At 58.4% G+C, this 22,301-nt stretch overlaps 1 protein-coding gene across 9 annotated transcripts in view; it reads right to left on the bottom strand.

The window, feature by feature from the left end:
* Positions 1 to 4,756: 4,756 nt before the first annotated feature.
* The window catches only part of PSD4 (pleckstrin and Sec7 domain containing 4), a 34,968-nt gene continuing 17,423 nt past the window's right edge, over positions 4,757 to 22,301 (bottom strand). For 4 of the 9 annotated variants that reach the window (XM_074354382.1, XM_074354383.1, XM_074354381.1 and 1 more), the window contains 16 exons: positions 18,874 to 19,946; positions 17,673 to 17,798; positions 17,304 to 17,385; positions 16,431 to 16,812; positions 13,694 to 13,870; positions 13,117 to 13,197; positions 12,868 to 12,980; positions 12,584 to 12,642; positions 12,334 to 12,423; positions 11,427 to 11,470; positions 10,929 to 11,089; positions 9,845 to 9,915; positions 9,595 to 9,758; positions 8,923 to 9,067; positions 8,497 to 8,640; positions 4,757 to 6,983 (listed from right to left, as the gene is read on the bottom strand). In XM_074354382.1, the coding sequence (XP_074210483.1) occupies positions 6,726 to 6,983; positions 8,497 to 8,640; positions 8,923 to 9,067; positions 9,595 to 9,758; positions 9,845 to 9,915; positions 10,929 to 11,089; positions 11,427 to 11,470; positions 12,334 to 12,423; positions 12,584 to 12,642; positions 12,868 to 12,980; positions 13,117 to 13,197; positions 13,694 to 13,870; positions 16,431 to 16,812; positions 17,304 to 17,385; positions 17,673 to 17,798; positions 18,874 to 19,836 (3,060 nt within the window). In that variant the 5' untranslated portion in view covers positions 19,837 to 19,946 and the 3' untranslated portion in view covers positions 4,757 to 6,725. Of the gene's footprint in view, positions 6,984 to 8,496; positions 8,641 to 8,922; positions 9,068 to 9,594; positions 9,759 to 9,844; positions 9,916 to 10,928; positions 11,090 to 11,426; positions 11,471 to 12,333; positions 12,424 to 12,583; positions 12,643 to 12,867; positions 12,981 to 13,116; positions 13,198 to 13,693; positions 13,871 to 16,430; positions 16,813 to 17,303; positions 17,386 to 17,672; positions 17,799 to 18,873; positions 19,947 to 20,562; positions 20,662 to 22,301 lie in introns of those variants that run through there. The other 5 variants (XM_074354377.1, XM_074354380.1, XM_074354379.1 and 2 more) reach the window with 3 other exon arrangements.

The following is a 22,301-nucleotide window of genomic DNA, read 5'->3' as shown; positions in this document are numbered from 1 at the left end:
AAGGCCTTTAGGAGCTGAAACACCGTGATGGGGGGGAGGAGAAGGAGTCATAGGAGGGGGAGCAGGTGCCTTCTCCCGGCAGCCAGCCCGGGGTAGGGGTGGAGTGGGGGTGGCTGAGACCCAGGCCAAGGCTCGGGGCCCATCTGAGCATGTCGCCTGCTAAGGAGGGAGCGGTGGCGGGGGAGGGGAGGGCGGGGAGGTGAATAAATAATAGGAAATAAAACTTCATGAAGCAGAAAATAAAAGGCAGATTATACAGATGTGGCAATTTGAAGGATCATTGCCTCTGTCCTCTTTTTAACTGCTGCATCTGGAGTTTTGAAGCAGCTTATCCTCTCCCTCCCTCTGCTGGGTCCCCGCCTGGCTGGAGGCCCCCCTGGGGCCAAGGCACTCGTGGGGACAGCACCTCAAACACCCAGCCGGTGGCACTTCCTAGCATCACACGCCGCCATCCAGGCTCAGATGGCCTGCGGGGCTGGGGCACTTGGTGGGGGGGGGGTCCGGGGAGGAGCCCCGGGGTGAGGAGTGCTGGGGCTGGGAGAAAGCGGAGTGTGGGTGATGATGGGGTCGGTTATGGGGAGTGAGGATGGGAAGGGAAGGAGCCTGGATGGTCAGGAACAGGGTGGGGATTGGGGTGGGGCCGGACAAAGAGGAACCCTGGCATAAGGGGCTTTGGATGAGGTGTGGCTGGAGGGAGAGCTAAAACAGTATCCTCGTGTAGGCAGCTTCTCACTCGTCTTCATCAAAATTCATTTGTTAAGCCTCAATTTGACACCGTGCCAGGTGCTATATAAACAGACATGGTCCCTGCCCTGAAGGAATTTCCAGGCTAAGACACACACACACTGACATTTTGTTTATTTTATTTTAAATATTAATGTATTCCCCACCTTGTTCCAGAGAGGATTTGAGACAGCTCACAGGAAATGCATGCCACGAATGAGTAAAACACAAACAAGAAATAAAGCATCGGGACCACAGAAAACGTGTACTGGGCAGTGGAGTCGGTCCGGAGCAGCTTCAGCGGAGCTGCAGATCGGCCTTGCACCTCTCGGTGGCGGCCAGGCGAAAGGGCCATCACCATCACTTACCAGGACTCCTTTGCTGAGCAAGGGAGTCAGCACCTCCCTGTGCAGTACGTCTTCCCCACCCTGTTCCTGTCACCCCCGCGGGGGACAAAGATCGGAACACCTGACACCCAAGGTGAGGCAAAGGCCCAACTGGCTCAGATCTGCTCCTAATCCTGGTGTGTCGTCTTTCAAAGCAATGGACGACCTGTCACAGAATCGTTCATAGAAACGGGGGAGTCAGACGGGGATGGCTTCAGTGGAGATGACACTAAGTTCAGTCTCACGTGTAATAAGTAACATGTGTACAGGAATTTACCATTTCCAGGAGGATTTATTGAGAGGCCACATCCTGTAGACACTTACAACTCTGGGTCTGAGATTCAGAGCAAAGATCAGGGCTGACAACTTAGATTTGGAGGCTTTTCTCAGAAGCTCTCCTGACGGCCTGCAGTCAGCCTGGCGAAATCTCTGAGACTACACCTCGAAAAAATGCTGAGTTCAGGGGTGGGAGGAGCAACGGAGGAAAGACAGAAAGAGAGCACTCGAGAAAGCAGAATTAGAACCAGGAGAATGCGGAGTCCTGGAGGCCCAGGGAGGACCAAGTTTTGAGATTTACATTTTCGACACCGGAAGTCGGAAGTCGGAAGTCGGGCCCTGGACAAGGCCCTGGCCCAGGCTGGAAACCAGCACGCCCTGTCCCCGCCCTTGGGAGGTTCATGTCCTCTGGGAACTGAGAGACAGGAGATGCGAGGAGGGGAGGGCAGGGGAGGGGTGTAGAAAGTTGGGCTTCCATGTGATAGAGAATCACTGGGGGAGAAGGACTCAAGGAAGGCTTCACGGAGGAGGTGGCATGTGGATGTCAATGGGTTTTCCCCTTCCCAGTCCTAGCACTCAGAATTTCTCAGCAGCAGGTCCCAGTCCCCATCCTTTGGGTGGTCTTGCTTCCCCACCCACCCCCATCTCAGAGGGAGGCCTCTGTTTACCTTAAGTCCCTGGTGACTGGCTCAGAGGTGGACACATGGCCCAAGGTCTGTGTGTTGTCCAGAGACCCTACTGTGGACTTGAGTTGGAAATTTCCAATAAGCAGATATTCTCTGTGCTCTAGATTTAGACCAAAAAGAGGGAGTCTTGGGAGTTCCTGGGGCCACCTTGGTACCACGAGGTTTGCTCCTGCCTCCGAGGCCTGGGAGACGGAGACCAGAAGAGCCAGAGAGATGTGGGCTCCTGGCTCAGTGTGGAGCCCGACCTGGACACAGTCTGGCCAGTTACCGGAGCCAATCAATGTCCTCTTCTGCTAAAGCCCGTGGGAGTGGACATCTGTTCCGTGCCACGTCCAGGCAGAGAGGGAGCTGAGCGCAGAGGCCCGGCCTCAGAATGCAGGCCAGAGCCCAGAGGCGGGGAGGCTGGCGAGGAGGGCCAGCAAGGCGGAGACTAATAGCTAACCTGCGGCCTTCTCCCTGCGCCAGGCATTGTCCTGAGATGTTTACGTGCATAACTTCACTTAATCCTCCCAAGGGTCCTGTGAGGTAAGTAGTGATATTATCTGCGTTTTAAAGAGAAGCAAACAGAAGCTCAAGCAGCTAAGTAGCTGGCCGACCACGCTGGGCCTTGCGCGGGCTCGGACCGCTCACGTGGCCGGCGGGGCCAGAGGTCTCTGAGAGGTGAGGGGCTGAGAAGGCCTTGGATCTGATGATAGAAGGTCACCCGTGGAGCGCGGTGGCTGGACGCCACGGTGCCAGCTGGGAGTGGGAGCCAGGCGAGGGCGGGAAACAGCTGGCGAAGACCACACATCTAGGGTTCTTGGCTACGGGAAACAGAGTCAAATGCAGGCTTTTCTTTTCCCTCGTGACCACCAGACTGCAAGTTGCTTGCAAGAAAAGGTAATGAAAGGGGCAAGGGCAGGTCCAAAGACCCAGACTGGACCCCTGAGGGAGAGGTCAACACAGGCAGGAAAGTAGGGAGAGGGAGGGGAGTGGGGCCAGGGGGAGGGGGCAGTCCCAGGAATGCAGGGAGCACCCCTTCCTCAGGAGGCGGGGAAGGGGGAGGGAACAGGTGGAGGTGTGGGCCAGTTAGACACAGAGTAGCTGGAGGCAAGGGTGTTGGCAGAGACTGCGTGGGGAGGGGGCGTCTGGCATTCAGGAAACCCCATAAACGGGCAGGTAGGGGTGGAGGGAGGAGGAAGGGGCCAGGTGTGGGATCGCCAAGTTGTCCCAGCATTCCAGGCCATTCTCTTTCCTGCCCCACCTCGGCTTTTGTTTTTTTTCTTTTTTATTGAAGCTCGGTCAGTTACAATGTGTCAGTGTCTGGTGTACAGCGCAATGTCCCAGCCATGCATATACATGTATTCATTTTCATATTTTTCCCATTTAAGGTTATTACAAGATACCCTTTTCTTTTTACTTTATTAATTTTGGGGGAGAGAGTAATTAGGTTTATTTATTTATCTTTAATGGCGGTACCGGGGCTTGAACCCAGGACCTCGTGCATTGCAAGCATGCACTCTACCGCTGAGGCCTCCCCACTTCTTTTTATTCCGGACCTACAGGAAAGTTGCATATAGTTTAAAGCATCTCCAGGCCATGTTCTGCCCTACCGCAGCCTCACTCACTCAAGTCATTTCATCTTCTTAAAGCCAGACTCCCAGACTGTCTCCCAGGCCATGGGCTGGTCACTCTTCCGCTTAAAGTCCACCCTCCTCCCCTGCGTGCCTGGTCCTCTACCATCTGGCCTCAGCCCGCCCTGACTGTCAGGTGCCTTGCACCCCATCCCAGCCCGATCCTCCAACCCAGATACACCCCACTGTCTCCCTCTGACTCTGAGCCCCCACCGGAAAGGACTCCGGCCCAGGCCTTAGTAGTCTTCGCCTCCTCCCTGGTGCCTGGCAAACAGCACACAAATGAACGCCATCAGCAGAGAGCCAGACGGAGCAGAGCTGCTGAGACGGGGGAGATGTTCCATCCGGGCTGTCGCCTGGTTGGCTGAGTGGCCTAGGTGGGAAAGGAGGAATCAGTCAAAGCCAAACTTCTGCCAGCCTCACGGAGCCTGAGCTTGTCACCAAGAACCTGTGCCTGTCCCCTTCTGCCAAGAGATGGACCAACCCACTCCCGGGGGAAGGTGAGGAGCGTGGGGACCAGGTCGGTTTCGGCCTCTGGGCTTTGATCTGTTCCACACCCGCCAGGATTGGAACTGGAGCTCATTCGTTTTCCATTTTTGCAGATCACGTGGGACAATTCTGTGCGGGGCTCTAGGCTGTCCCCAGGAAGCTCCAGAAACTTTTTTCCCCTCCATCTGCAGGAAGCTGGCAAAGTCCCAACCCTCAGAGGGCTTCACAGATAGTGGGAGGCCTGGCCTGGACCACTGCAGGCTTAGGGAAGTGGGAACCCCTGGTTCCGGTGATGGCCAGGGGCCCTGACTTCCCTTCCTTCCAGGAGCACAGCCCTCTGGCGGGACACCTGGGCCTCCGAAGCTTGGGAGATGCAAGCCCGCCCCCTGGTGGTTACACGTCATAATCGCAGCTCAACAACCTGTCTCCACCCTCCCAGGCCTCCGGGCAAAGCCAGGCCTGGGCAGCACTGGCCAGGGGGCGGCTGGCAACCACAATCACCTGGCTCTGAAGGCCTCATGGCCCAGGTGAAAGGAAAGTTATGGTTCTACAGGAGCAAAGCAGCATGGAAGTGTCACACACATACACAGAAATCTCTGCCTTTTATTCTGGTTTTAGAAATAAGGATACAGGTCAGTGAGGTCAAATAACCCACTTATAGCCGTTCAGCCTGTAAGCATCGCTCCTGGGCCAAATCACATTCACCTGGTCCTAGGCGTCTGCCTCCATCACGTAAGACAACAGGACTTGGCCGTGGCAGTTAACTGATGCTGGACATCAGAGTGGCCCAGGGAGCTTTAAAAACACCCATAGGTGCCCCTGACCAAGACCTACTGGGCCTGACCCCTGGGCATAGGGTGGGAATGTCTTCAGCGCGGCTCCAGCCAGGTAAAGCGTGCCTCTTCACTGCCAGCTGGGAACCAGAGAGCAGGGTGAGCATCTCCCAGAGGCCAGAGACCTGCTTAATTCACGTTTGAATGCCATAGTACTGGGCCCATAAAAAGTAGTTGAGATCATTTGTGAAATGAAAGAATGAACAGCTGAGTGGATGAATAAATGATTCCGAGGTCCCCTTCAGACGTGACAGCCTCAGTGTGACTCCTGCCCCTGAACAGTTTTCTGCACACACACGCACTGACACACATACAGGCTCGCACACGGAGCAAAGGGGACACAGCCTGCCACCCCACATGTGGTCCCAGCTGCCTGGATCTGCCCCCACACACACACACACTCGTACACACCTCCTTCTTCGTTGGCTGGTAATTATTGTGCACCCATTGGGTGCATGGCCCAGCCCTGGGCCCTGGCCTGTCACCCCTCGTGGCTCCCAAGAGCTGGCCCCGCCTGGTGGAGTTCCAGGCCCCCCAGGGCTGGTGACAAGCACGGACGGGAGGACAGGGCCAGCAGGATGGCCGAGAGGCCGTGCGTCAGCCAGCAGGCGGGCAGCAGAGAGGCCCCTCTTGGCGGGCAGCCCGCTCACACACTTGGCTGAACAGAGACAATGGTGGCTGCCCCTGCAGCCCAGCCTCCTTCCCACAGGCACAGCCTCAGGTCTGCGAGTGTCCGGAACCTCCCCCAGAGTACAGCCCAGCTGGGAGGCAGCCAGAGTGGGCACAGAGGGACTTCCTGGGGAGGGTGGTGGGGAGGGAAGGGGTCCGGAAGGGTCCCAGCGCCCCTTGGGAATGGAGCTTTCAGGGACAGGATATGTGGGAAGGGAGCCAGACCTCCATTTGCCCCTCATGACTCTCCAGAACCCCCACGGGGATGCACCCCCACCTCAGCTTCTCTAGGGCCCGAACCCGGAGAGCCTCCTCCCTGCTCCAGGGAGGCAAAGGCCCCTTGTTCCCGGGCTCTCCACCGAGCTCTAGAGCCCACCCCTCCTGGCCCTCACTGAGCCCACAGGCTCTGCTCTGATGATCAGCACTTGGCCGTGGGAGGCGGGGCCTCTCATTCGCCTCCTGTGCATGAATGATGTGAGGAAGAGGAAACAAAGGAAGGGGACCCGAGAGTCAGCCTCACTGAGCCCTTGAACCTGTCGAGTTCTGTCCTCTCGTGGGCAGGGCCCCATTGGGGTCTCCCAGGACTGCTCCCAGCAGGTCGCCTGATTCCTGGAGCAAGGCCATCCTCAGGGCTGCAGCGCCCCTGCTTGACTGCCCAGAGGCCTCTGCTGCCCCAGCCTCTATCCCGGAGGCCCAGGGCAGGTACTCTGACTCTCAAACAAGTGCCCAGGTGCCCCCAGGCCTGGGGAAGGTGGCTGTTCTGGATTCTGGAGGGATGGGAGGTGACATGGGATGAACTGTGGGAGCAAAGCCAAATCCTTGACCTCCCTCCCCGCTCGGGGGCGGCCGGGGCAGGGGCAGTGGTATTAGGAAATCGCCAGTGCGCCAGGGAGGGAAAGAGGACCACAAGGAAGCAGGATTTGTCTTTCCGCGGGGAAGGGGCGGGGCCTCATCACCACCCTAGACCCCCGGATGTCAGGCTTTTCTCTGGGGTTTCGTCCCGAGTCCGCCGCAGGCCGTGGGGCCGGAGTCAGTGAGGCGGCGCCAGCGTCACAGCTGATTGCGGTTCCGCTTGGGGATGATCTTCCGGTAGGTCCTGCGCTCTGAGATGTTGCGCTTGACCTTGGCTGTGGTGGGGGCCTCATCCTGGTGCAGGGACGGGCTGGAGTGGGACTTCTTCAGGCTGGGCTTGGGCTCCTGTGCGCCTCCAGCCTCCCTCCCCAGTTGCTCCTCCCACTGGTCCAGGTCATCTGACGGGCAGTGTAGACGGGCCACCAGCAGCTGCACGTACGTCTCATAGCGCGTTTTCTGCAACACACAGGCACCACCGCCTTAGCACCGCCCTGGCTCCAGGTCAGGAGGAGGCTGGAAACGGGAGGGACAGACAGCTCACGTGTGTATGACACTACGGTGGTAAAGACTCCTGCAGAGAGAGGGCTAGGCCAACAGTTAGCACCTGCTTGAGCGACCATCTTTGCAGAACCTTGCCCTTCGCTGGATGCATTACAATAGCACCGCTGGGCCCAGCCCCGTCTGACAGCCGACACCGCGGTAGCGGTAGCGCTGTAACTAACATCTCTAGAACACGTTATATCGCTGAGACACTCAAAGATCCGTCACCCACTAGGCCCGAGATCTGTGCGGCACTGCACACACACAGTGCACATCTGTACTCAACCCTAATTGAGTCTGAATAGCATTTTAACAATTGGCATCTGGAGAGCGTGACGCTAACTACCCTCATCTGTTTAAGACTCCTAAGGCCTCTGTAACTAGCATCCTTTGGATATAGTTCTCAGTTTACTTAGCGCTTCCCACCTCCACTCACTGGGTCCTCATCCCCGTCCGGGGAGGTTGGATGGGGCAGGAGTCACTGCCTTGGCTATTCAAAGAGGGAGGAAATGAGGCCTCAGGAGGGCCAGGGCCTTGCTAAAGGTCCCCGCCTGTCAGTGGTGGGGAGAGGGTGGAATTCTGCAGGCAGAGGAGGGCCCTATTGGCCACACCCCAGGGCCTCTGTGACGTGATGCACTCACAGCTGCGGGTGCAGCCGACCAGCAAAGGGATGAGCCAGAAAGGGAGGGAGAGGGCAGCGCCAGGGCCGGTGAGCACAGCCAGGAGGTGACGGTGACGCCCCCTGCTCCCGTCTCTGCCTCTGGATGGCCTCTGACCCACTCTGTTCTCACACTGCCCCTCACCTCCCCTCCTGCTGAATTTGGGCGCAGGGCAGGGGTTGGGGATGGGAATAAAACATTTCAACATCGATCAGAGAGCTAATAAAGCTCATTCCTTGGTTAAGACCATAAATAAGGCAGGGGTGTGACTAGAGTCTCACGAAAATGTATCAGGTTTGGACAAGGTGTTTAACCCCTCCTGGTCTGTTTCCCCATCTGTAGAATGAGGATAACAGTATCCCAGAGTGGTTAGATACCTAAGTAAGATGATCTGTGATACACGAGCTTTAAAAATACTATTATTAGGTAGGTATTATGGGAAATAATTCTGTTAAAATATAGTTTTTCCTTCAATTTAGGAAAAGCCAAATATACTCTTAAGAAAAAAAATATATAAATAACATTCTCCAAGAGTGTTTCCAGACAAGCAGCTGCTATGTGCCCCAAGACAAGAGGTGAAGCGTCCTGAGTGCACACGGGGACACTCATTTTGTGCACGTGTGTGTGCAGGGCCCGGGGTTCTCACACCAACGCCTCCGCTGCCCTGGGCAGCCATGGAGCCAAGGCTTCAGGGACGCACGCGGCCACGAGAGGGCAGCAGAGGGTCCAGCCGAGGGGGCGGGAGGGGGCGCGTGGGCGGTGAGACTCGCCTCATATTCCAGGTACTCCTTCCGCAAGCGGTAGTCCTCCAGCTCGCGGCTGCGGCCCCGGCGCTCCGGTAAGGTCCTCTGCAGATCCAGCAGGTCGTCGGAGGCAGCGTCCAGGCAGTTCTCGTGGGATCGATGCTGCTCCTCCTGGGAGCGGGGGGCAGTGGGGAAAGCTGCTCCAAGCCCCCACCCTCAACCCTGTTCCAGGGCCCAGGTGTGCTGCCCAAGCCCCCTCCCTCCGTTCCTGGGCCCAGGCGCACAACTCCATCCCGATCCGGGACCCAGGTGTTCAGCCCATCTCTCACCCCACCCCCCACCCACCCTGCCCCCCGTTTTCCCAGGCTCTGTGCGCAGCCTCTCGTCCCCCTTCTCGTCCCCCGCGGTGCACGCCCCTCCCCGCCGCACCCCGCCGCTCCCCCGAGGCTGTACCAGGGAGCTCTGGGCGGGGCCCACGGGCAGGATGGGCCGCACGAAGCGGCGCTGGGAGCCCACCGCAGCGGGAAAGGGCGGCGCCGAGTGCGTGGCGGCGGCCAAGTTGATGCGTGCGATCCAGGAACTCATCTCCTGGGCGGTGCTGCGGGCAGAGGTGGCTGTCTGTCCCCAGGGCCACAGAGTTGGTCTTGTCACCTCTCCCCACCCCCGCCTCCCCGTGTTCAGCACAGCAGCCCAGCCGCCCAGGACTCAAGAGCCATCAGAGGCCAGCAGCCCGGCCACTAGCCGAGGTGGTTGACCCCTGCCGGTGGTTCTTCTCACCGGACAGAGGCCAGTCTGGGAAGGCGATAGAGTTTATATCAAAGGCCAAAAACATGGATTGTTAGAGATTTCCTGGAATCTCCTGTCCAGAACAGGGAGTCTCAATCGTACTTTCAAGAAAGAGGCAGTGCACGGGCCACGTGGACCACGGGCAGGGGAGGGAAGCAGGAAGTCCCTGCTTCACGTGTGTAGCCAGGACCCTGTCATCCAGTGGCACATTCTCAGGTCTCCCAGCCATGATGGCAGCGGCAGCCTCCCTCCAGGGCCGGGCCAGCAGCCATGAGAGGGTGGGAGGGCGTCAGAGAAGGAAGCTGCGGCCTTGCCGCCTGCCCATCCCCCGGGACTTACGGTGCCTGGAAGAGGTAGAGGCGCCAGTCTGCCGTGCGCAGCTGGAAGACGTGTGGCTTCTTGGTGTAATGGGTGGCCGGGGTGGCCAGAGAGTGGTGCACCCCCACCGGCTCATCCACCATCTGTCCCACCAGGCTCTCCCCCTCAAGGCCGTGGTCCTCTCCCTGCCACAGGGCACAGGGGCTCAGAAAAGAGCTTTTCATCAGTTGCCCACCCTCCCCCGCTGCCCATGGGGGTGAGGACTCCCTACCTTCAGGAAATAGAGGACCATCCCCCGCAGTAAGGTGTGTAGCATCTTCCAGCCCCGCTTGCCCCATGGTGCTGGCCCGGGAGCAGAACACAAAGGTGGGTGGCAGCCCCCCACCCAGACACACGCAGACACACACAGTCCCCTCACCCTGCTCCTCCCACCAGCTCCTGTCCCTCCCCGGGGTGCACTGAAACGCAGAGGCACGGCAACACAACAAAACGCAACTGATCACAAACAGGCTGTGCCGTGCCTCACACACACACTCGCACTCAGACATCAATGTAGAGCTATTTACAAACAACGTGGATGTTCACCCAGACCATCCCCTCTCCAAACACACCCACCCACTGGCACAGCTCTCTGGTCCCATCCAGACAGCACAGGGGCTCAGATCCTTGAGCAGGAGGTCCGCTTCCCCGTGGTCAGCTCCCGGCCTTGCTCAGGTCGTGTGGCTTCTTACAGCCAAGTGCCAATCCCCGGGTTGGTCACCGCACCCCACCCATCTGGGATCCCATTACTGCTCGTGGCTGCCCTGCTCCAAGCCTTCAACTGTCTGCAGAATGAGGCCCAAAGACGCCTCCTGCCATCCTCTTTCCCACGCCTGTGTTCGTAGGAAAGGATGCCAGCTCTTTCCTTGGTGGGGACCCCTCTGCCCAACTACAGATACCCCAACCCGACCCTCTTTTCCTCCAAGGTTCAGCTCAAAGACCACTGCTTCCACGAAGCCTTACTACCCTGTCCCTCACTGCCCCGCCCCCAGACAAGAACAGAAACCACGTCCCATACTTGATCGAGGCCTCATGCACCACTCAGCTCTTCCTTTCATCCCAGACACTGGTCTGCTTGCCTGATTCCCCCCTTAGCACTGGGGCTCAGGGGAGGGGGGTACCTAGGTCTGCCTTGTCTCTGCACCTCCGCCCCTGGCACTGTACACAGCCCGCGGCTCAGGTCACCACTGAGGACCGAACCTGGGCTGCCTGTCCTCCACCTACGTCCGCCCGTGTCCCCGAGCAGGGCTCTGGGCACACACCTCCCCGTTCACGGACGGACAGGCGCCCCCGCGCGGCAGCAGGCGGACACTCACTCTTCTTGCCATCCGCGTCCTGATGCATCTTCCGAGCCAGGATGCCCTGCTTGTAGGTGGGCACCGTGGGGTCCTGGGCCAGCTGGAGGAAGGGGTTGCTCATCTTGCCCGCCAGGGGAGGCGGCCGGGCCTTCTCGGGTCTGGCTGCGTCTTCTTCATCCCTGGACGTCAGAGAATCGGGCTGGGGGTGCTGACTGGGCAGAGGCCTCCAGGAAGTGCCCACTGCCTCAGGACCCCCACTCGGTCTCTCACTGGGCAGCCACACCTCAGGATCCCTCCCCTCTCCAAAGGCCTCCTTCAAAGCCATCATTTCCTGTCATCCCCATCCACTCCCTGCCTCTGCCTCCTCCAGGTGTTACCCGGGCCCCTGCATCCTCTCTGAGACTCCCTGCCTCTGGCTCCACCCACGCAGAGGGGAGCACGGTCTGGGGCCTTCCCGGAGGGTAAGTAGAGGGAGGAACTGGAGAGGGAGGGGAGGAAGGGGGGGGTCTCACTTACACAGCCCACTCGAGCTTCTCACTTCGGATAGACCAGTAGAGAGCCTAGAAGAGAAGCACACAGGTGGGCAGGGGAGCCCCGGGCCGCGGGGCTCACACCCACTCTGGCAGGACAGGCATGTGGCCACCGGCCTCCTCCACCCCAGTGTTGCTACCCTTCTCCCTGGAGCAGGAAGCAGCCCACACATCCACGCAGCAACTTAAGGGGCACCTGCCATGCGCCGGGCACGGCGCTGGGAGCTGCAGACATAAGGATGAGCCAAGCCATCCGAGTCCTTGCTGGAGCTTAGTGAGGCCTGAACTAGTTCCCTGGAAGGGGACTGAGCCAGCCACACACCCTCCGGCCCAGAGGGCTCTGACACGGCAGGAACCACGACAACAGGGGCCATCCATGTACGGGGAGTGAATGGATAAATGAGGTGCTTGCTGTGACTTCGAAATGATAAAACCACGGGCATTCACGTCAGGGCAGCTAGCCTGCCTCTGTAGCCCTGGCCGTGCCTAGTGGGCTGCTGGGCACACAGCAAGTGTTCAATTAACATTCTCTGAATAGACAAGAGAGCAAACGCTGTAATTGCTTATGAAAGCAGGCGGCATGCCAGGCACTGGGCCAGGCACCTGATGAGTTTTATTTTCAGGCCTAAGAATCACCCGGAAGCATTACGGGGGCCCAGCCTGAGATTCGGATTCAGTAGGTCCAGTGGGGAGGGGGGTGGCCTGTGAGTTCGCACCAGCTAACAGATTCCAGGATGACGCTGGTGCTGCCGGGGCCCACACTTCCAGTCCCCATCGGTAAACAAGGCCTGTCCTCCGGCCAATATTTCAGCAGAGCCAGACCCGAGCTCACAGGCCCCTTGGGACCAGGAGCCAAGGCTCCAGGCCCCCCACGAGCAGCCCCTGTGCCGCACCTTGAGCAGTTCCTTGGGGAAGTTGCCGCCGTCCCGCAGGCCGTTCAGGTTGGTTATGAATTCCTGGCAGCTCATGCTCTTGCCGATGTTCTGTGGCCGTGGTGAGAGAGGGAGATGCTGGCGCACACTCCCCACCCCACCCCAGAATAACCCCCGGCCCACACCCCTCAGGTCCCTCCCCGACCCCATCCAGGCCTCGGTCTTGGCCCCCCTCTTCCAGGACCCCACAGGCACCGTCCCCACCCCTCACCTGTCCGTGCAGGTCCGTGTTAAGGAGCATGATGGCGCAGGTCAAGGTGTGCACAGAATCTGTCCCGGAGCGAGGCGGTGAGAGAAAGCCCGCTGGGACCCGGACTCGCTCGTTTCCTCTGCCAACACTGGGCAGGGTGGCCCCCCCAGTCACAGCCCCTCCACACGCTCCAATCAGCCGCCACTCACTCCTCAGCAGACCGGGGACACTTCCATGCCATCCTTCTCCTGGGCACCCCAAAGTCCCCCCGCCCCGAGCCCGGCCCTCCAGCAGCCCCTCCCTACCTACTGAGGAGAAGAGCCCAGGATTGCAGTAATGGAAACGCCTGGAAAACTGGTAGAGGATTCGTTCCCGCTCCTGAGTCTCCCCGCTGAGCACCAGCGCCTGGAGGAAGCCCCTGGAAGGAGGGCCAGAGTCCAGGACAGTGCCCAGCAGGCCCAGAGCTCGGGACCAATCAGATCCCAGCTTCTGCTGGTGGCACCACACCCCTCACCCCAGCATCCCCTCTCCCCAGGGAAGGCCCCACGCGTTACCGGAGGGCACGGTCCAGGCTCTGGCCTCCAAACTGGAAGAAGGACAGGTACTGCTCAGCCACAGCCCTGCTGAAGTCGTTGCTGTGGAGGGGAAGGTGGGGTGAAACCAGAACTGGGGGTCTGAGCCAGAGCCCCAGGGCCTGCACACATCCGGGGGCCAATGGGGTATTTGGGTGCAATCAAGGGAAAGGCACAGCCACCCTGGACCCTAGGTCCCAAGAGAGCAAGGGGGCAGCTGGGGTCTGGTCTGCCTCTGGCACCCCATCCGGTGCTGAGTGGAAGGGACAGGTGGAGTTGGGGTGGGGGAGGCAGGTGGCTGCGTCTGGTGGCTCTAAGCAGGGATCAAGGGTGCGGAGGTGATGAAGTGTGACTGAGAGGAAGAGGCAGGCAGGGCAAGCGTCTGGCAGGAGAGGGGAGAGGAGTGTGATGGACGGGACAGGAATAAAGGGACGAGAGGTCAGCCGTGGGGCTGGAGGGTCACGGGGGTGGGCCGGGGTGGCCAGCACAGGGGCTCTGTTGGTGGCTTCTCCCCATCCTGACTCAACCTCTGGCCTTGCTCAGGTTCAGAGCTCCTTACTTCTTCTGCAGGTAGGCAGCCACTTCGGACTTCCGGAAGCCCTCCAGGTGATAGAGGCGAGAGGCCAAGTTCCAGGCCCCCTTGTCTGTCCTGACGCCATTAGCCAGCTTGTCTCCAGCCTGTGGCCTTTGGCCTTCCTCTGGGGACTGTACTTGGGGCATGGGGCTCTTGGGACACCTGCAAAAGTCCATTAGTGTCCTCAGACTCCCACCTGGGGTGGAAGCGAAGGGGCTGTGGGTCAAGTGTCCTTGAGGTCAGTCCTGGACGGAGTGCCCAGAGTCCGCACCCAGAGCTCAGGGCAGGATCTGGAGCCCTGGGGCCTTGACCAGCCAAGGAGGAGCTGGACCAGGGCCTCACCAAGGGAAGAGGCAGGGTCACAGCCTGCCTGGCCTGGCCTGGGCCGGGTACCAGGAGGACCCAGAAAGGGCAGTATTCACACAAAGCGGGCAAGGGTTGGAGCCAGACTTGGTCCCAGCACTTTCTCAGGTGAACGACAGAGATGTTCTGAGCCCAGTTCACCTCGAGTGGCAGGGGTGGCCCTTTGAAGACCCCAGTGGTGTCCAGTCCATCCCAAGGAGGGGTGGGATCACCTCCCCAAACCCCAGCCGCCGCCTGTGTCCCTTGCCTCCCCTGCCCGCTTCACAATGCCTCCTTGCCCCCCGCCCCCCAGCTCCAGCCCCCACTCCCAGATCTGAAACCAAGGAAGGTGCAAGGATGAGGCAAGAACGGGACACTGGACTGGCTCTAGGGATGGCGACAGCTGGGGGAGTCACAGAGGGGGGGGTTCCAACCACTTCCGTACAGGCAGCTCCGGGATAAAGACAGACCTGACCGCAGGGGCTTGGACGGGACCTACAGAGCATGCGCAGACCGGGCAGCGCCCGCAGACCCGGAGCATGCTCAGAATCTCACCAAGTCCCGTCTACCGACTCTTGCATTTCCCCTGCCACGTTGCAGCCAGGGAGCAGGCATCCTCGTTTCCTGAATCACCATCCGCGTTGCCACAGTGAGGGCGGGAGTTGTGCAGATAAGCCAAACTCAGCACGCGGGAAAACGTTCACCAGTGAACTGCCCACTTATACAATCAGATGGCGCTGGCCAGCCTTCTCCCCTCAACACGAACGCGCATCTCTGCCCCCGACCGCACGGCTGCCTGAGGCTCACACACCCCCAGCACGGCCGGGCAAACATGACAGAAACCAACTGAAAAGTGAAATTACACATCATGCCAAAAAACAGGGGGTTTTATGAAGTCCGTGACAGTGATGCTGGAAGACGCCAGGAATCACAGGGAAAGCCAGGGACAAAGGAGCAACGGGAAGGGTTAGTCCAGCGAATGACTGAAGATGAGAAGATAAAAATAATGAAACACTTGTCACATCTAAAGAGAACTGTTTGGATCATTGGCTGACAAAGCCCTAAAATACTTGTACAAAAATGGCCTAGTCAGTTAGTGTTGTGACTAAACTAATCTCTAGACAGGGAGGCACTTTGAGGGGGGAAAAAAACAAACCACAGGGCAGATATAAACAGTTACAAGATTGTATATTTTAAATAGGTGAATTGTACGGTAGGTGAATTGTGTCTCAATAAAGCTGTTATTAAAATTAAATTAAATCAAATACACCTTTATGACCTCACTGTGAAAGTCATACTGTGAGAGTCAAGTGTGAACGAAAGACTTCTCGCTGGGCCACCAAACTAGGCCAGGAGAATTAAACCTCTATATTGTGTTAAATATAAGTTGAAATAAATGTGTTTCTGTAATAGTGTCATTTACCAAGAAAATTATCAATTAAACCTTTTAAAAATTATTTACTGTGAAAGTATGGTGCTCATGTTTGGTGGATTTACTTTTATTTGGGGGTTGAACTAACTTTAATTTTTGGTATAATGAACCCTCTCTTTTTAGGTACTAAGGGACTCCTCTGGTCACCTCTGAATGTCTCCAGGGAATGGTTTTCCAGCTACAGAAGGAAGATGCTTCTTTGGTTTCTGGCACTGCCTGAGGCTCTGTCACCATCAGCCAGTAAAACTGAGATGGGAGTGGGGTTAGCCATCCAGTTAGTGCAACTCTGGGTCCGTGACCTGAACCACCACTGGCTTCCCCGGTCTCTCCCATATGACCCCGATTCGGCCAACCTGGGAACAAAACCCCTTTCCCATGTGACGTCCTGGGGCAGGTGGACATCTAGGCTGGTTTTCCAGTTGGCCTATTCCTACCTCTGGTCACAGTTCTGGGGTTCCCCAGTCCTGCTGTGGACCCCGAGATCCACCATTCCCTTGATCCCAGTCAAACCTCCCCTTGCTGTTCCGGCTTCCCCTGAGACCCCAGCCAGCGCCCTGGGCCTCCCAGACACATCCTCAAACTCAAAGCAGCAGGTAATCCCCCACACCCCAAGCTCTGACCTTCCCTCTCCCCAGACCTGCTTAGCACAACCCCCATTTTTCGGGACACACGGCCCTGGTCAGGTCCCTGAACACCTCCTTGTTCTCTCCTGGTGTCCAGCTATGGACACGGCTCCCTGGTTCTGCCTCGGCACATTCAAATCCTGCCCCACGTGTGTGGCTGTCTGCTGTTTGGTTTCTTGTGCTTCCAAACCCTCCAGTCGAATAATCCCGGCTTAACAGATACTAGTACATTAAGTCCCAGTGGGCATTCCTCATGCCCCACCCAGGCTGGGTGCTCTTCAGTGCACGCATAATTAGGAGGCAGAGGGCCGGGCAGAACACTCACCCTTCTGCAGAGGGCAGGAGATTGTCGGGCCGGACAGCTCCAGCCTCCGCAGGCCTGGCTGGGCCTTCTCTCTTTATTTCCTTCTCTGGCTTTGGGGCCTCTCCAGCCTCCTCCTTCTCCAGGGAACTGGGATCCGCCCCATCTGTCTCCAAAAGCGAAGGGCTTGAAGCATCTAGTGTCCACTTGGGAAGAACACCGCCTGAGGGGCAGCCTCGGAGCTGCGGGCTGCCTTCCTGGGAGGACACGGGGCTGGGCTGGGGGCCGGGGCCTCTGGCCTCAGACTCAGGGCTGCTCGGCTCTGGCGAAGAAGCTGGGCTCTCCCAGGGGCCAGGGGCCACGGCGCAGGGAGCAGACTCCTGGGGACACTCTGTATCCCGGTCACCTGAGAGAGAGCGTGGAGTGAGGCTGGCACGGGGCAAGGGGCAGGCTGAGGGCCAAGGGGCCTGGCAGAGCCAGGAGAACAGCCTGGGCCGACCCTCCAGCAGCCCCTCCCTGGGGCTCCTCCCTGGAGCCGCACATTCTGTCCCTCCCTCGGGCAGTGACCTCCCACATGCAGAGGGAGCTGGCAGAGGGCTCCCAGGACATCAGCCCCAAGGCAGTAGGGGGCCCAGGACTTGCTGCATCACTAAGACCCAAAAATGCAGGGCTTTTGTGCATTTGTTCATTTACTCAATAAGGTGATTATCTTAAAACCCATTGCATTGATGAAGTCATAGAAGCAGAAGAAGGATTTAACCCCAAGTCTGTCCGGCTCCAACACATCACAAGGGGACCCTTTAATGACATCCCTGGATCCAAGAATGATCTCTGTCCCCACTCCAGATCCCAAAGCCTCTAACCACCCAATTTCCCAGACCCTATATTGGTTCTGACCTCTGTCCTGGGAGCTAAGAGCCTCCCGGGGCCAGGAAGGAACGTCCTCTGTCTGCCAGGCCTCTGGGCTGGGCAGAGTCTGCTGAGAAAGATACAGGGTATCCATGAGCCCTGGGGGCACTGAGAGGTGAAGGGGGCAGTCCAGGCAGAGGGAGGGGAGGGAGGGGAGAGGGACCATGAGTATGCAGAGCCCTTCCCTCCCTGCTGTCCTCACACCCAGACCACACGGCCTTGGTCTGGGCCTCAGTTCCGAAGAGGCACCCCGGATGGGACCCACAACCTAGGGGTGCTGGGCCCCGGAAATCACCGGGTTTATGTTCTTCCTTTACAGATGGAGGAGATGAGGCCCAGAGAGGGGAAGTGACTTGCCCAAGGTTGCACAGGATGTATGGTGGGGCTGGAGGCAGATCCCACAGGTCCTGTTTCCCAGGTCAATGCTTTGTCCACACAGGATGCCACAGGTGGGGCAGGGTCATGACTGTCTCCCAGAGGAGTCTTCAGGAAGAAGAGGAGAAGAGAGAGCTTTGCCCCGAGGGAAACTGTTCCCAGAGCCTTTCCCACACCCCACCGAGCCTCCCTCCAAGGTGCGGCTCAGATGGCCCTGCCTTCTGCCGCACCCACCCAAGGAGGGGCTGTGTTAAAGGGAGGGCAACAGCCCCCAGGTGGTGGGCTGGGCTTTGTCATCCGGGATGGGATCAAACCTCAGCTCCAGGGACAGGGCTCCCCAGCTTCCCTCTGAGGACCCCAGGAGCCCTGGAGCAACCAGGCCCCAGATGGCACCTCAAAGGACAGAGCCACGACCACCCCACAGGGGGACCCCAGCCTGTGGGTGGAGGTGCCTGGACAGTGAGCAACTCCTCTGACCTCGGGGTCAGGTGAGAGCCGCGCTGGTCGCCAGCGCTTTCCCACTGTTCTCCGGGATGGGAGAGATGAGAAGGTTACAGCCCTGCTCTGCCAGCTTGAGTTTCCTTATCTCTTACACAGAGGCCTCCCTGGGAAAAATGTGCTCACATAACTTGTCCCCATGACTTGTGCTGGCTGATATCAAGGACCTCAGCTGTTGTCCTAGGGGCCTGATCTAACGGCACTGGACGCGCGGAAAGATGGTGAGCTCAAAGTAACAAAATGCTGAAATCTCTCCCTAAAAGAGAAGACTCTTCAAGTAGGCATCCCCCATCGGGGCAGAGGCCGCTCCTGCAGGCTGACCCCTGCCCTGTTACAGTCGGGACTGTCCTAGAGGTGGGAGTGGAGAGGCTGAGACTGGCCCGGAACGCGCTGCACCCGGAGGAGCTGATGGTTCAAGTGTGTCCAGACGCAGCCCCTTGGAGCTGGCGAGAGGGAGACATTTGTACACTTAATTGTCATCACATTCAGTTGACATCATGGCATCTGTAAAATGTCCTCTAATTCTGAAGGCCATGACGGGCCTGTCTTTCTGCTATACGTCACTCCAGGATCCCCAAAGGCCTGAGCATCTGGAAAGAGTGTTCGGGGCCCACTGACCGCTGAGGAAGTCCTTCCCCCCGTGTTCCCAGGCGCGGCCTGGGGCTGTCCCAAGGGCTCGGCTTACCTCACTCTCCTCCTGGCTGGGAGGTGCTGTGGGAGGCCCTTCAGGGGTGGTGGACGCGTCCCCCACAGCCCAGGAGAAGGAGTGCGGTCTGTACGTGGGCACAGGGAACGGAGGCGTGGTGGGGCTGCTGGAATGCGCTGTGCCGTCCCCCAGATCAGGCTCCTGGCCCTGCTCCCACGGCATTCTGCCTCCTGGGAGGGGAGACTCCAGGGGCCCAGTCCTCACGTCTGCACAGAAGTCTGAGAACCCCCAGGAAAAATGAGCTTCAGAAGCACTGGTGTCCGAGCAAGGGCTCTCTAGGAAGACGGGGTTGTCAAAGAACACGCTCTCCTCCTCGGGCCCCCACTCCGGGGAGGAGTCAGGCACCCCCTCCCTTCGCCACCCCGGGTTCTGGGTCTCCACTTCGGGCCCGCTGCTGTCCTCCCCCGAGGCCTCGTCCACGTCTACAGGTAGGCTGGGGCGGAGACCCGAGTCCCGGTGGCCCGCTGCGCTGGGGAAAGTAGGGAGGTCCGTAGGGGCCGTGGGGAGGCAGCATCTCAGCTCAGCTCTGAGCCCTTCCGTCTTCTCCAGCTCCTCCTCCAGGTCCAGGACGCACATCTGGGCCTGCAGGATGCCCGCCCAGAACATCACCTGGGTGGACGTGCTCTGGCTCTGCCTGGGGCTCCCCAGAGGATGGCTGTCCCTGGGGGACCCGGGGGGTGCTGCCTTCTGCCCCGGTCCCCCCTGGGAAGAGCTGCTCCCCAGATGCATGCGTTCTGGGCTGGTGCCCCTGGGAGGACCATCTTGCCGTGTGAAATCAGGAGCATCAAAGGCCCAGGTCTGTTCCCCGCAAGGTTCAGGAGGATCCAGAAGGCCACGCGTTTCCCTCGGGTGCACTCCTGGGTGGGGCAGGTTGTCTCCCAGACAGATGTCGAGAAATTCCACAGGTTTGAGGTGTTCAGACAGTCTGTCGTCATCCATCATCCAAGAGCATAAACTCTGCCGGAGCCCCCAGAAGCATCCGCCTTCACAAGCCCATTGTGTGGATCAGAGGGAGCGCTGGCCAAGGGGGCGACTGGGACCCCACGTCTACCCTGGAAGTGCCCAGAGCGAATACAGGTTAGCCCTGGGCTGTCAGCCCCCAGAGGCACACATCTAGCAAGTTACTTGTGGTTTGGAGTGCCTGCCGCATCACATCTGTAGCCCTGGCCAAGAGATGCTGCCCTGCAGGGTGAGGGCTGTACTGTCCGCGCTGTGTGACGCACCACTGCAGCCTGCACCAGGGTGGCACCTGCCCCAGAGACACTCGTCTGTTGGCTGAAGGAGGTTTGAGCGGCTTAGCTGTAGAAGGTGAACTGAGCAAACCAGATCTTTCTCTTGGGAATCCGGACTAGAGAATGCTGAGGTTGGGGTGACTGGTAGCAGGAGCAAAGGGTAGAGGATGCCTCAAAACAGCATGAAAGCAGCGACAAACAAAAACCACACGTAGTGGGCAGGGAAATAGCTCAGTGGTAGAGCTTAACAGGCACAAAGTCCCGGGTTCAATCCTTAGTACCTCAGTTAAAACAAACAAACAAACATAACCACCTGCTCCCCTCCCCCCAGAATTTTTTGTTCAATGACACAAAGTATGTAGGAGCCAAAAAGACACAGACGAGAGGTGAGGGGAAGGGAGCGGACTCGAGGCAGAAGCAACTTCCCGGTACCCACCTCTCACCCACTTCAGGGCCCACCATTAGACACGCAGTGAGTGGGAATTCTCAGAGCTGGAAAAGCAAGGTTGGGTGGGGTCCTGCTCCTTAAGGTCACCTAGAAAGCAGAGCCAGACATTGTTCCTTCTTTCAGGAGGCGCCTGAGAGAAATGAGACAGGACCACTTGGAATTTCAGTTTCTTATTCTGCTTGAAAGCATCCTCGGAAAAGTCCCTCAAAATCAGAATCCCTTTCTGGGTTTTTACCTCTCCCCCTGTCCCAACCCACACATCCCTCACTTTGAGCAGGGTGAGAATCTGTAATTGCGGAACCAGGGCGGCAGGATTCTGAGGTCTTAGCCCCTGGAAAGGTCCCTGCCCAGCCCTTGGGGGCCCATCTACCACTGAGTTCTCAGTCGGCCTCCCCAGTAAACTGTGACTTCCCAAAATCGGGGCCATTTCTTACTTTTAATCTTGTGTTTGATGCTCTGGATCCAATTGCTCTGAATCCTTCTTCTCCTATGGGTCTCCCACTCTGTAAGCTCAGTCTCATTCGAAGCTCTTTCTCTCTAACCCACTCCCGTGACCCAGGTTACAGGCTGAGGACTCATACGCTTTGCTCCCTAAGACCTCGGCTGGCCCGAGTGGCAGTCCCTGGCTACCCTGCTCCCCCAAGCAGCTGTCCATTTCCTATCCTCCCCCCTGTCTGGGTGACAGCCTTGCTATTGTCCTGTCTCCAAAGGGGAAGGGACAAGTACACTTCAGGACCCATCGTCTATAATCAGGCAAACCCTCTGGATCCAAAGTAAGGTGGTGAGACCCCCCCCCCCAAAACAGCAGGCTTCTCAAGCAACCAGCCTTTAGTGCTCAGGAAACATGAGGAAAACAGCTCCGTTTAGGAGGTGGAGGGTGGCAGGGGGCCAGAGAAGCACCTGGTTTATAGGTACCTGAGCCCAGGGCACCCCCAGCTCCCTTCTCAGACCCCTTGTCCCCAGTCCCTGCTAAGACCTGGTCTACATGTGCCAGCTGGCTCCCCTGCTGAGACCCCTCATGCCTCCCCACATTGTATCTGCCGCCTCCCCACCTTAGGGGCCCATCTCCGTGGGCATCACAGCATTCTGCCCAAATGACATCAACTCCCCGCCTCTCAGTAGTCAATCACTTGACAAAAAAGCTCAAATACCAGTAACTGGAATGGGAAATGGTGGGCCGGGGCTGGCGGAAAGGGCATCCCACAATTTTTAATAAGACAGGATTCCCCCCGTCACTCTTTGCAAGTATGTCCTTATAAATAAATACATCCATGAAATAAAGCAACCGTCCAGGTAAATGTTAACGACCATGAGGACTGGACTGGCCTTCCCAGGAGAAACTGAGTTTTCCTTGATAGATTCAGAGGGGAAAAAAAAAAAATAAATCAGAGACCAGAGAGAAGAGAGCAGATGTCTGGGACCTGAAGAGGCTGAAGGGCCAGAGGGCAGTGGGGTGGGGACTGGGGGTGGAGGGGAGGAAATGGGGACAGACAGACAGATCCACCACTTGGGGGAGGAGGGATGTGGGCTAGCTCGGGCAGGACTCGGAACCTGGCTGCTCTCCATCCCTCTCTCGCATTTCAGAGCATTTACTCCACTGCGTAATTGCTAGCATGTTAACCCACCCGGTTCTAGTTTGCCTCCCCTTCCCAGAACGTAAGCCCCGAGAAGGTTCTTTGTGCTCCTTGCTACGGCCGCCTCACTATGGCAACGCTGACTGCCGGTCA

This window comes from Camelus bactrianus, chromosome 28 (assembly GCF_048773025.1).
Source record: "Camelus bactrianus isolate YW-2024 breed Bactrian camel chromosome 28, ASM4877302v1, whole genome shotgun sequence".
NCBI lineage: Eukaryota > Metazoa > Chordata > Mammalia > Artiodactyla > Camelidae > Camelus > Camelus bactrianus.
Note: the sequence above shows the minus strand (reverse complement) of the source record. Positions and strands in the feature narration are given on the sequence as shown.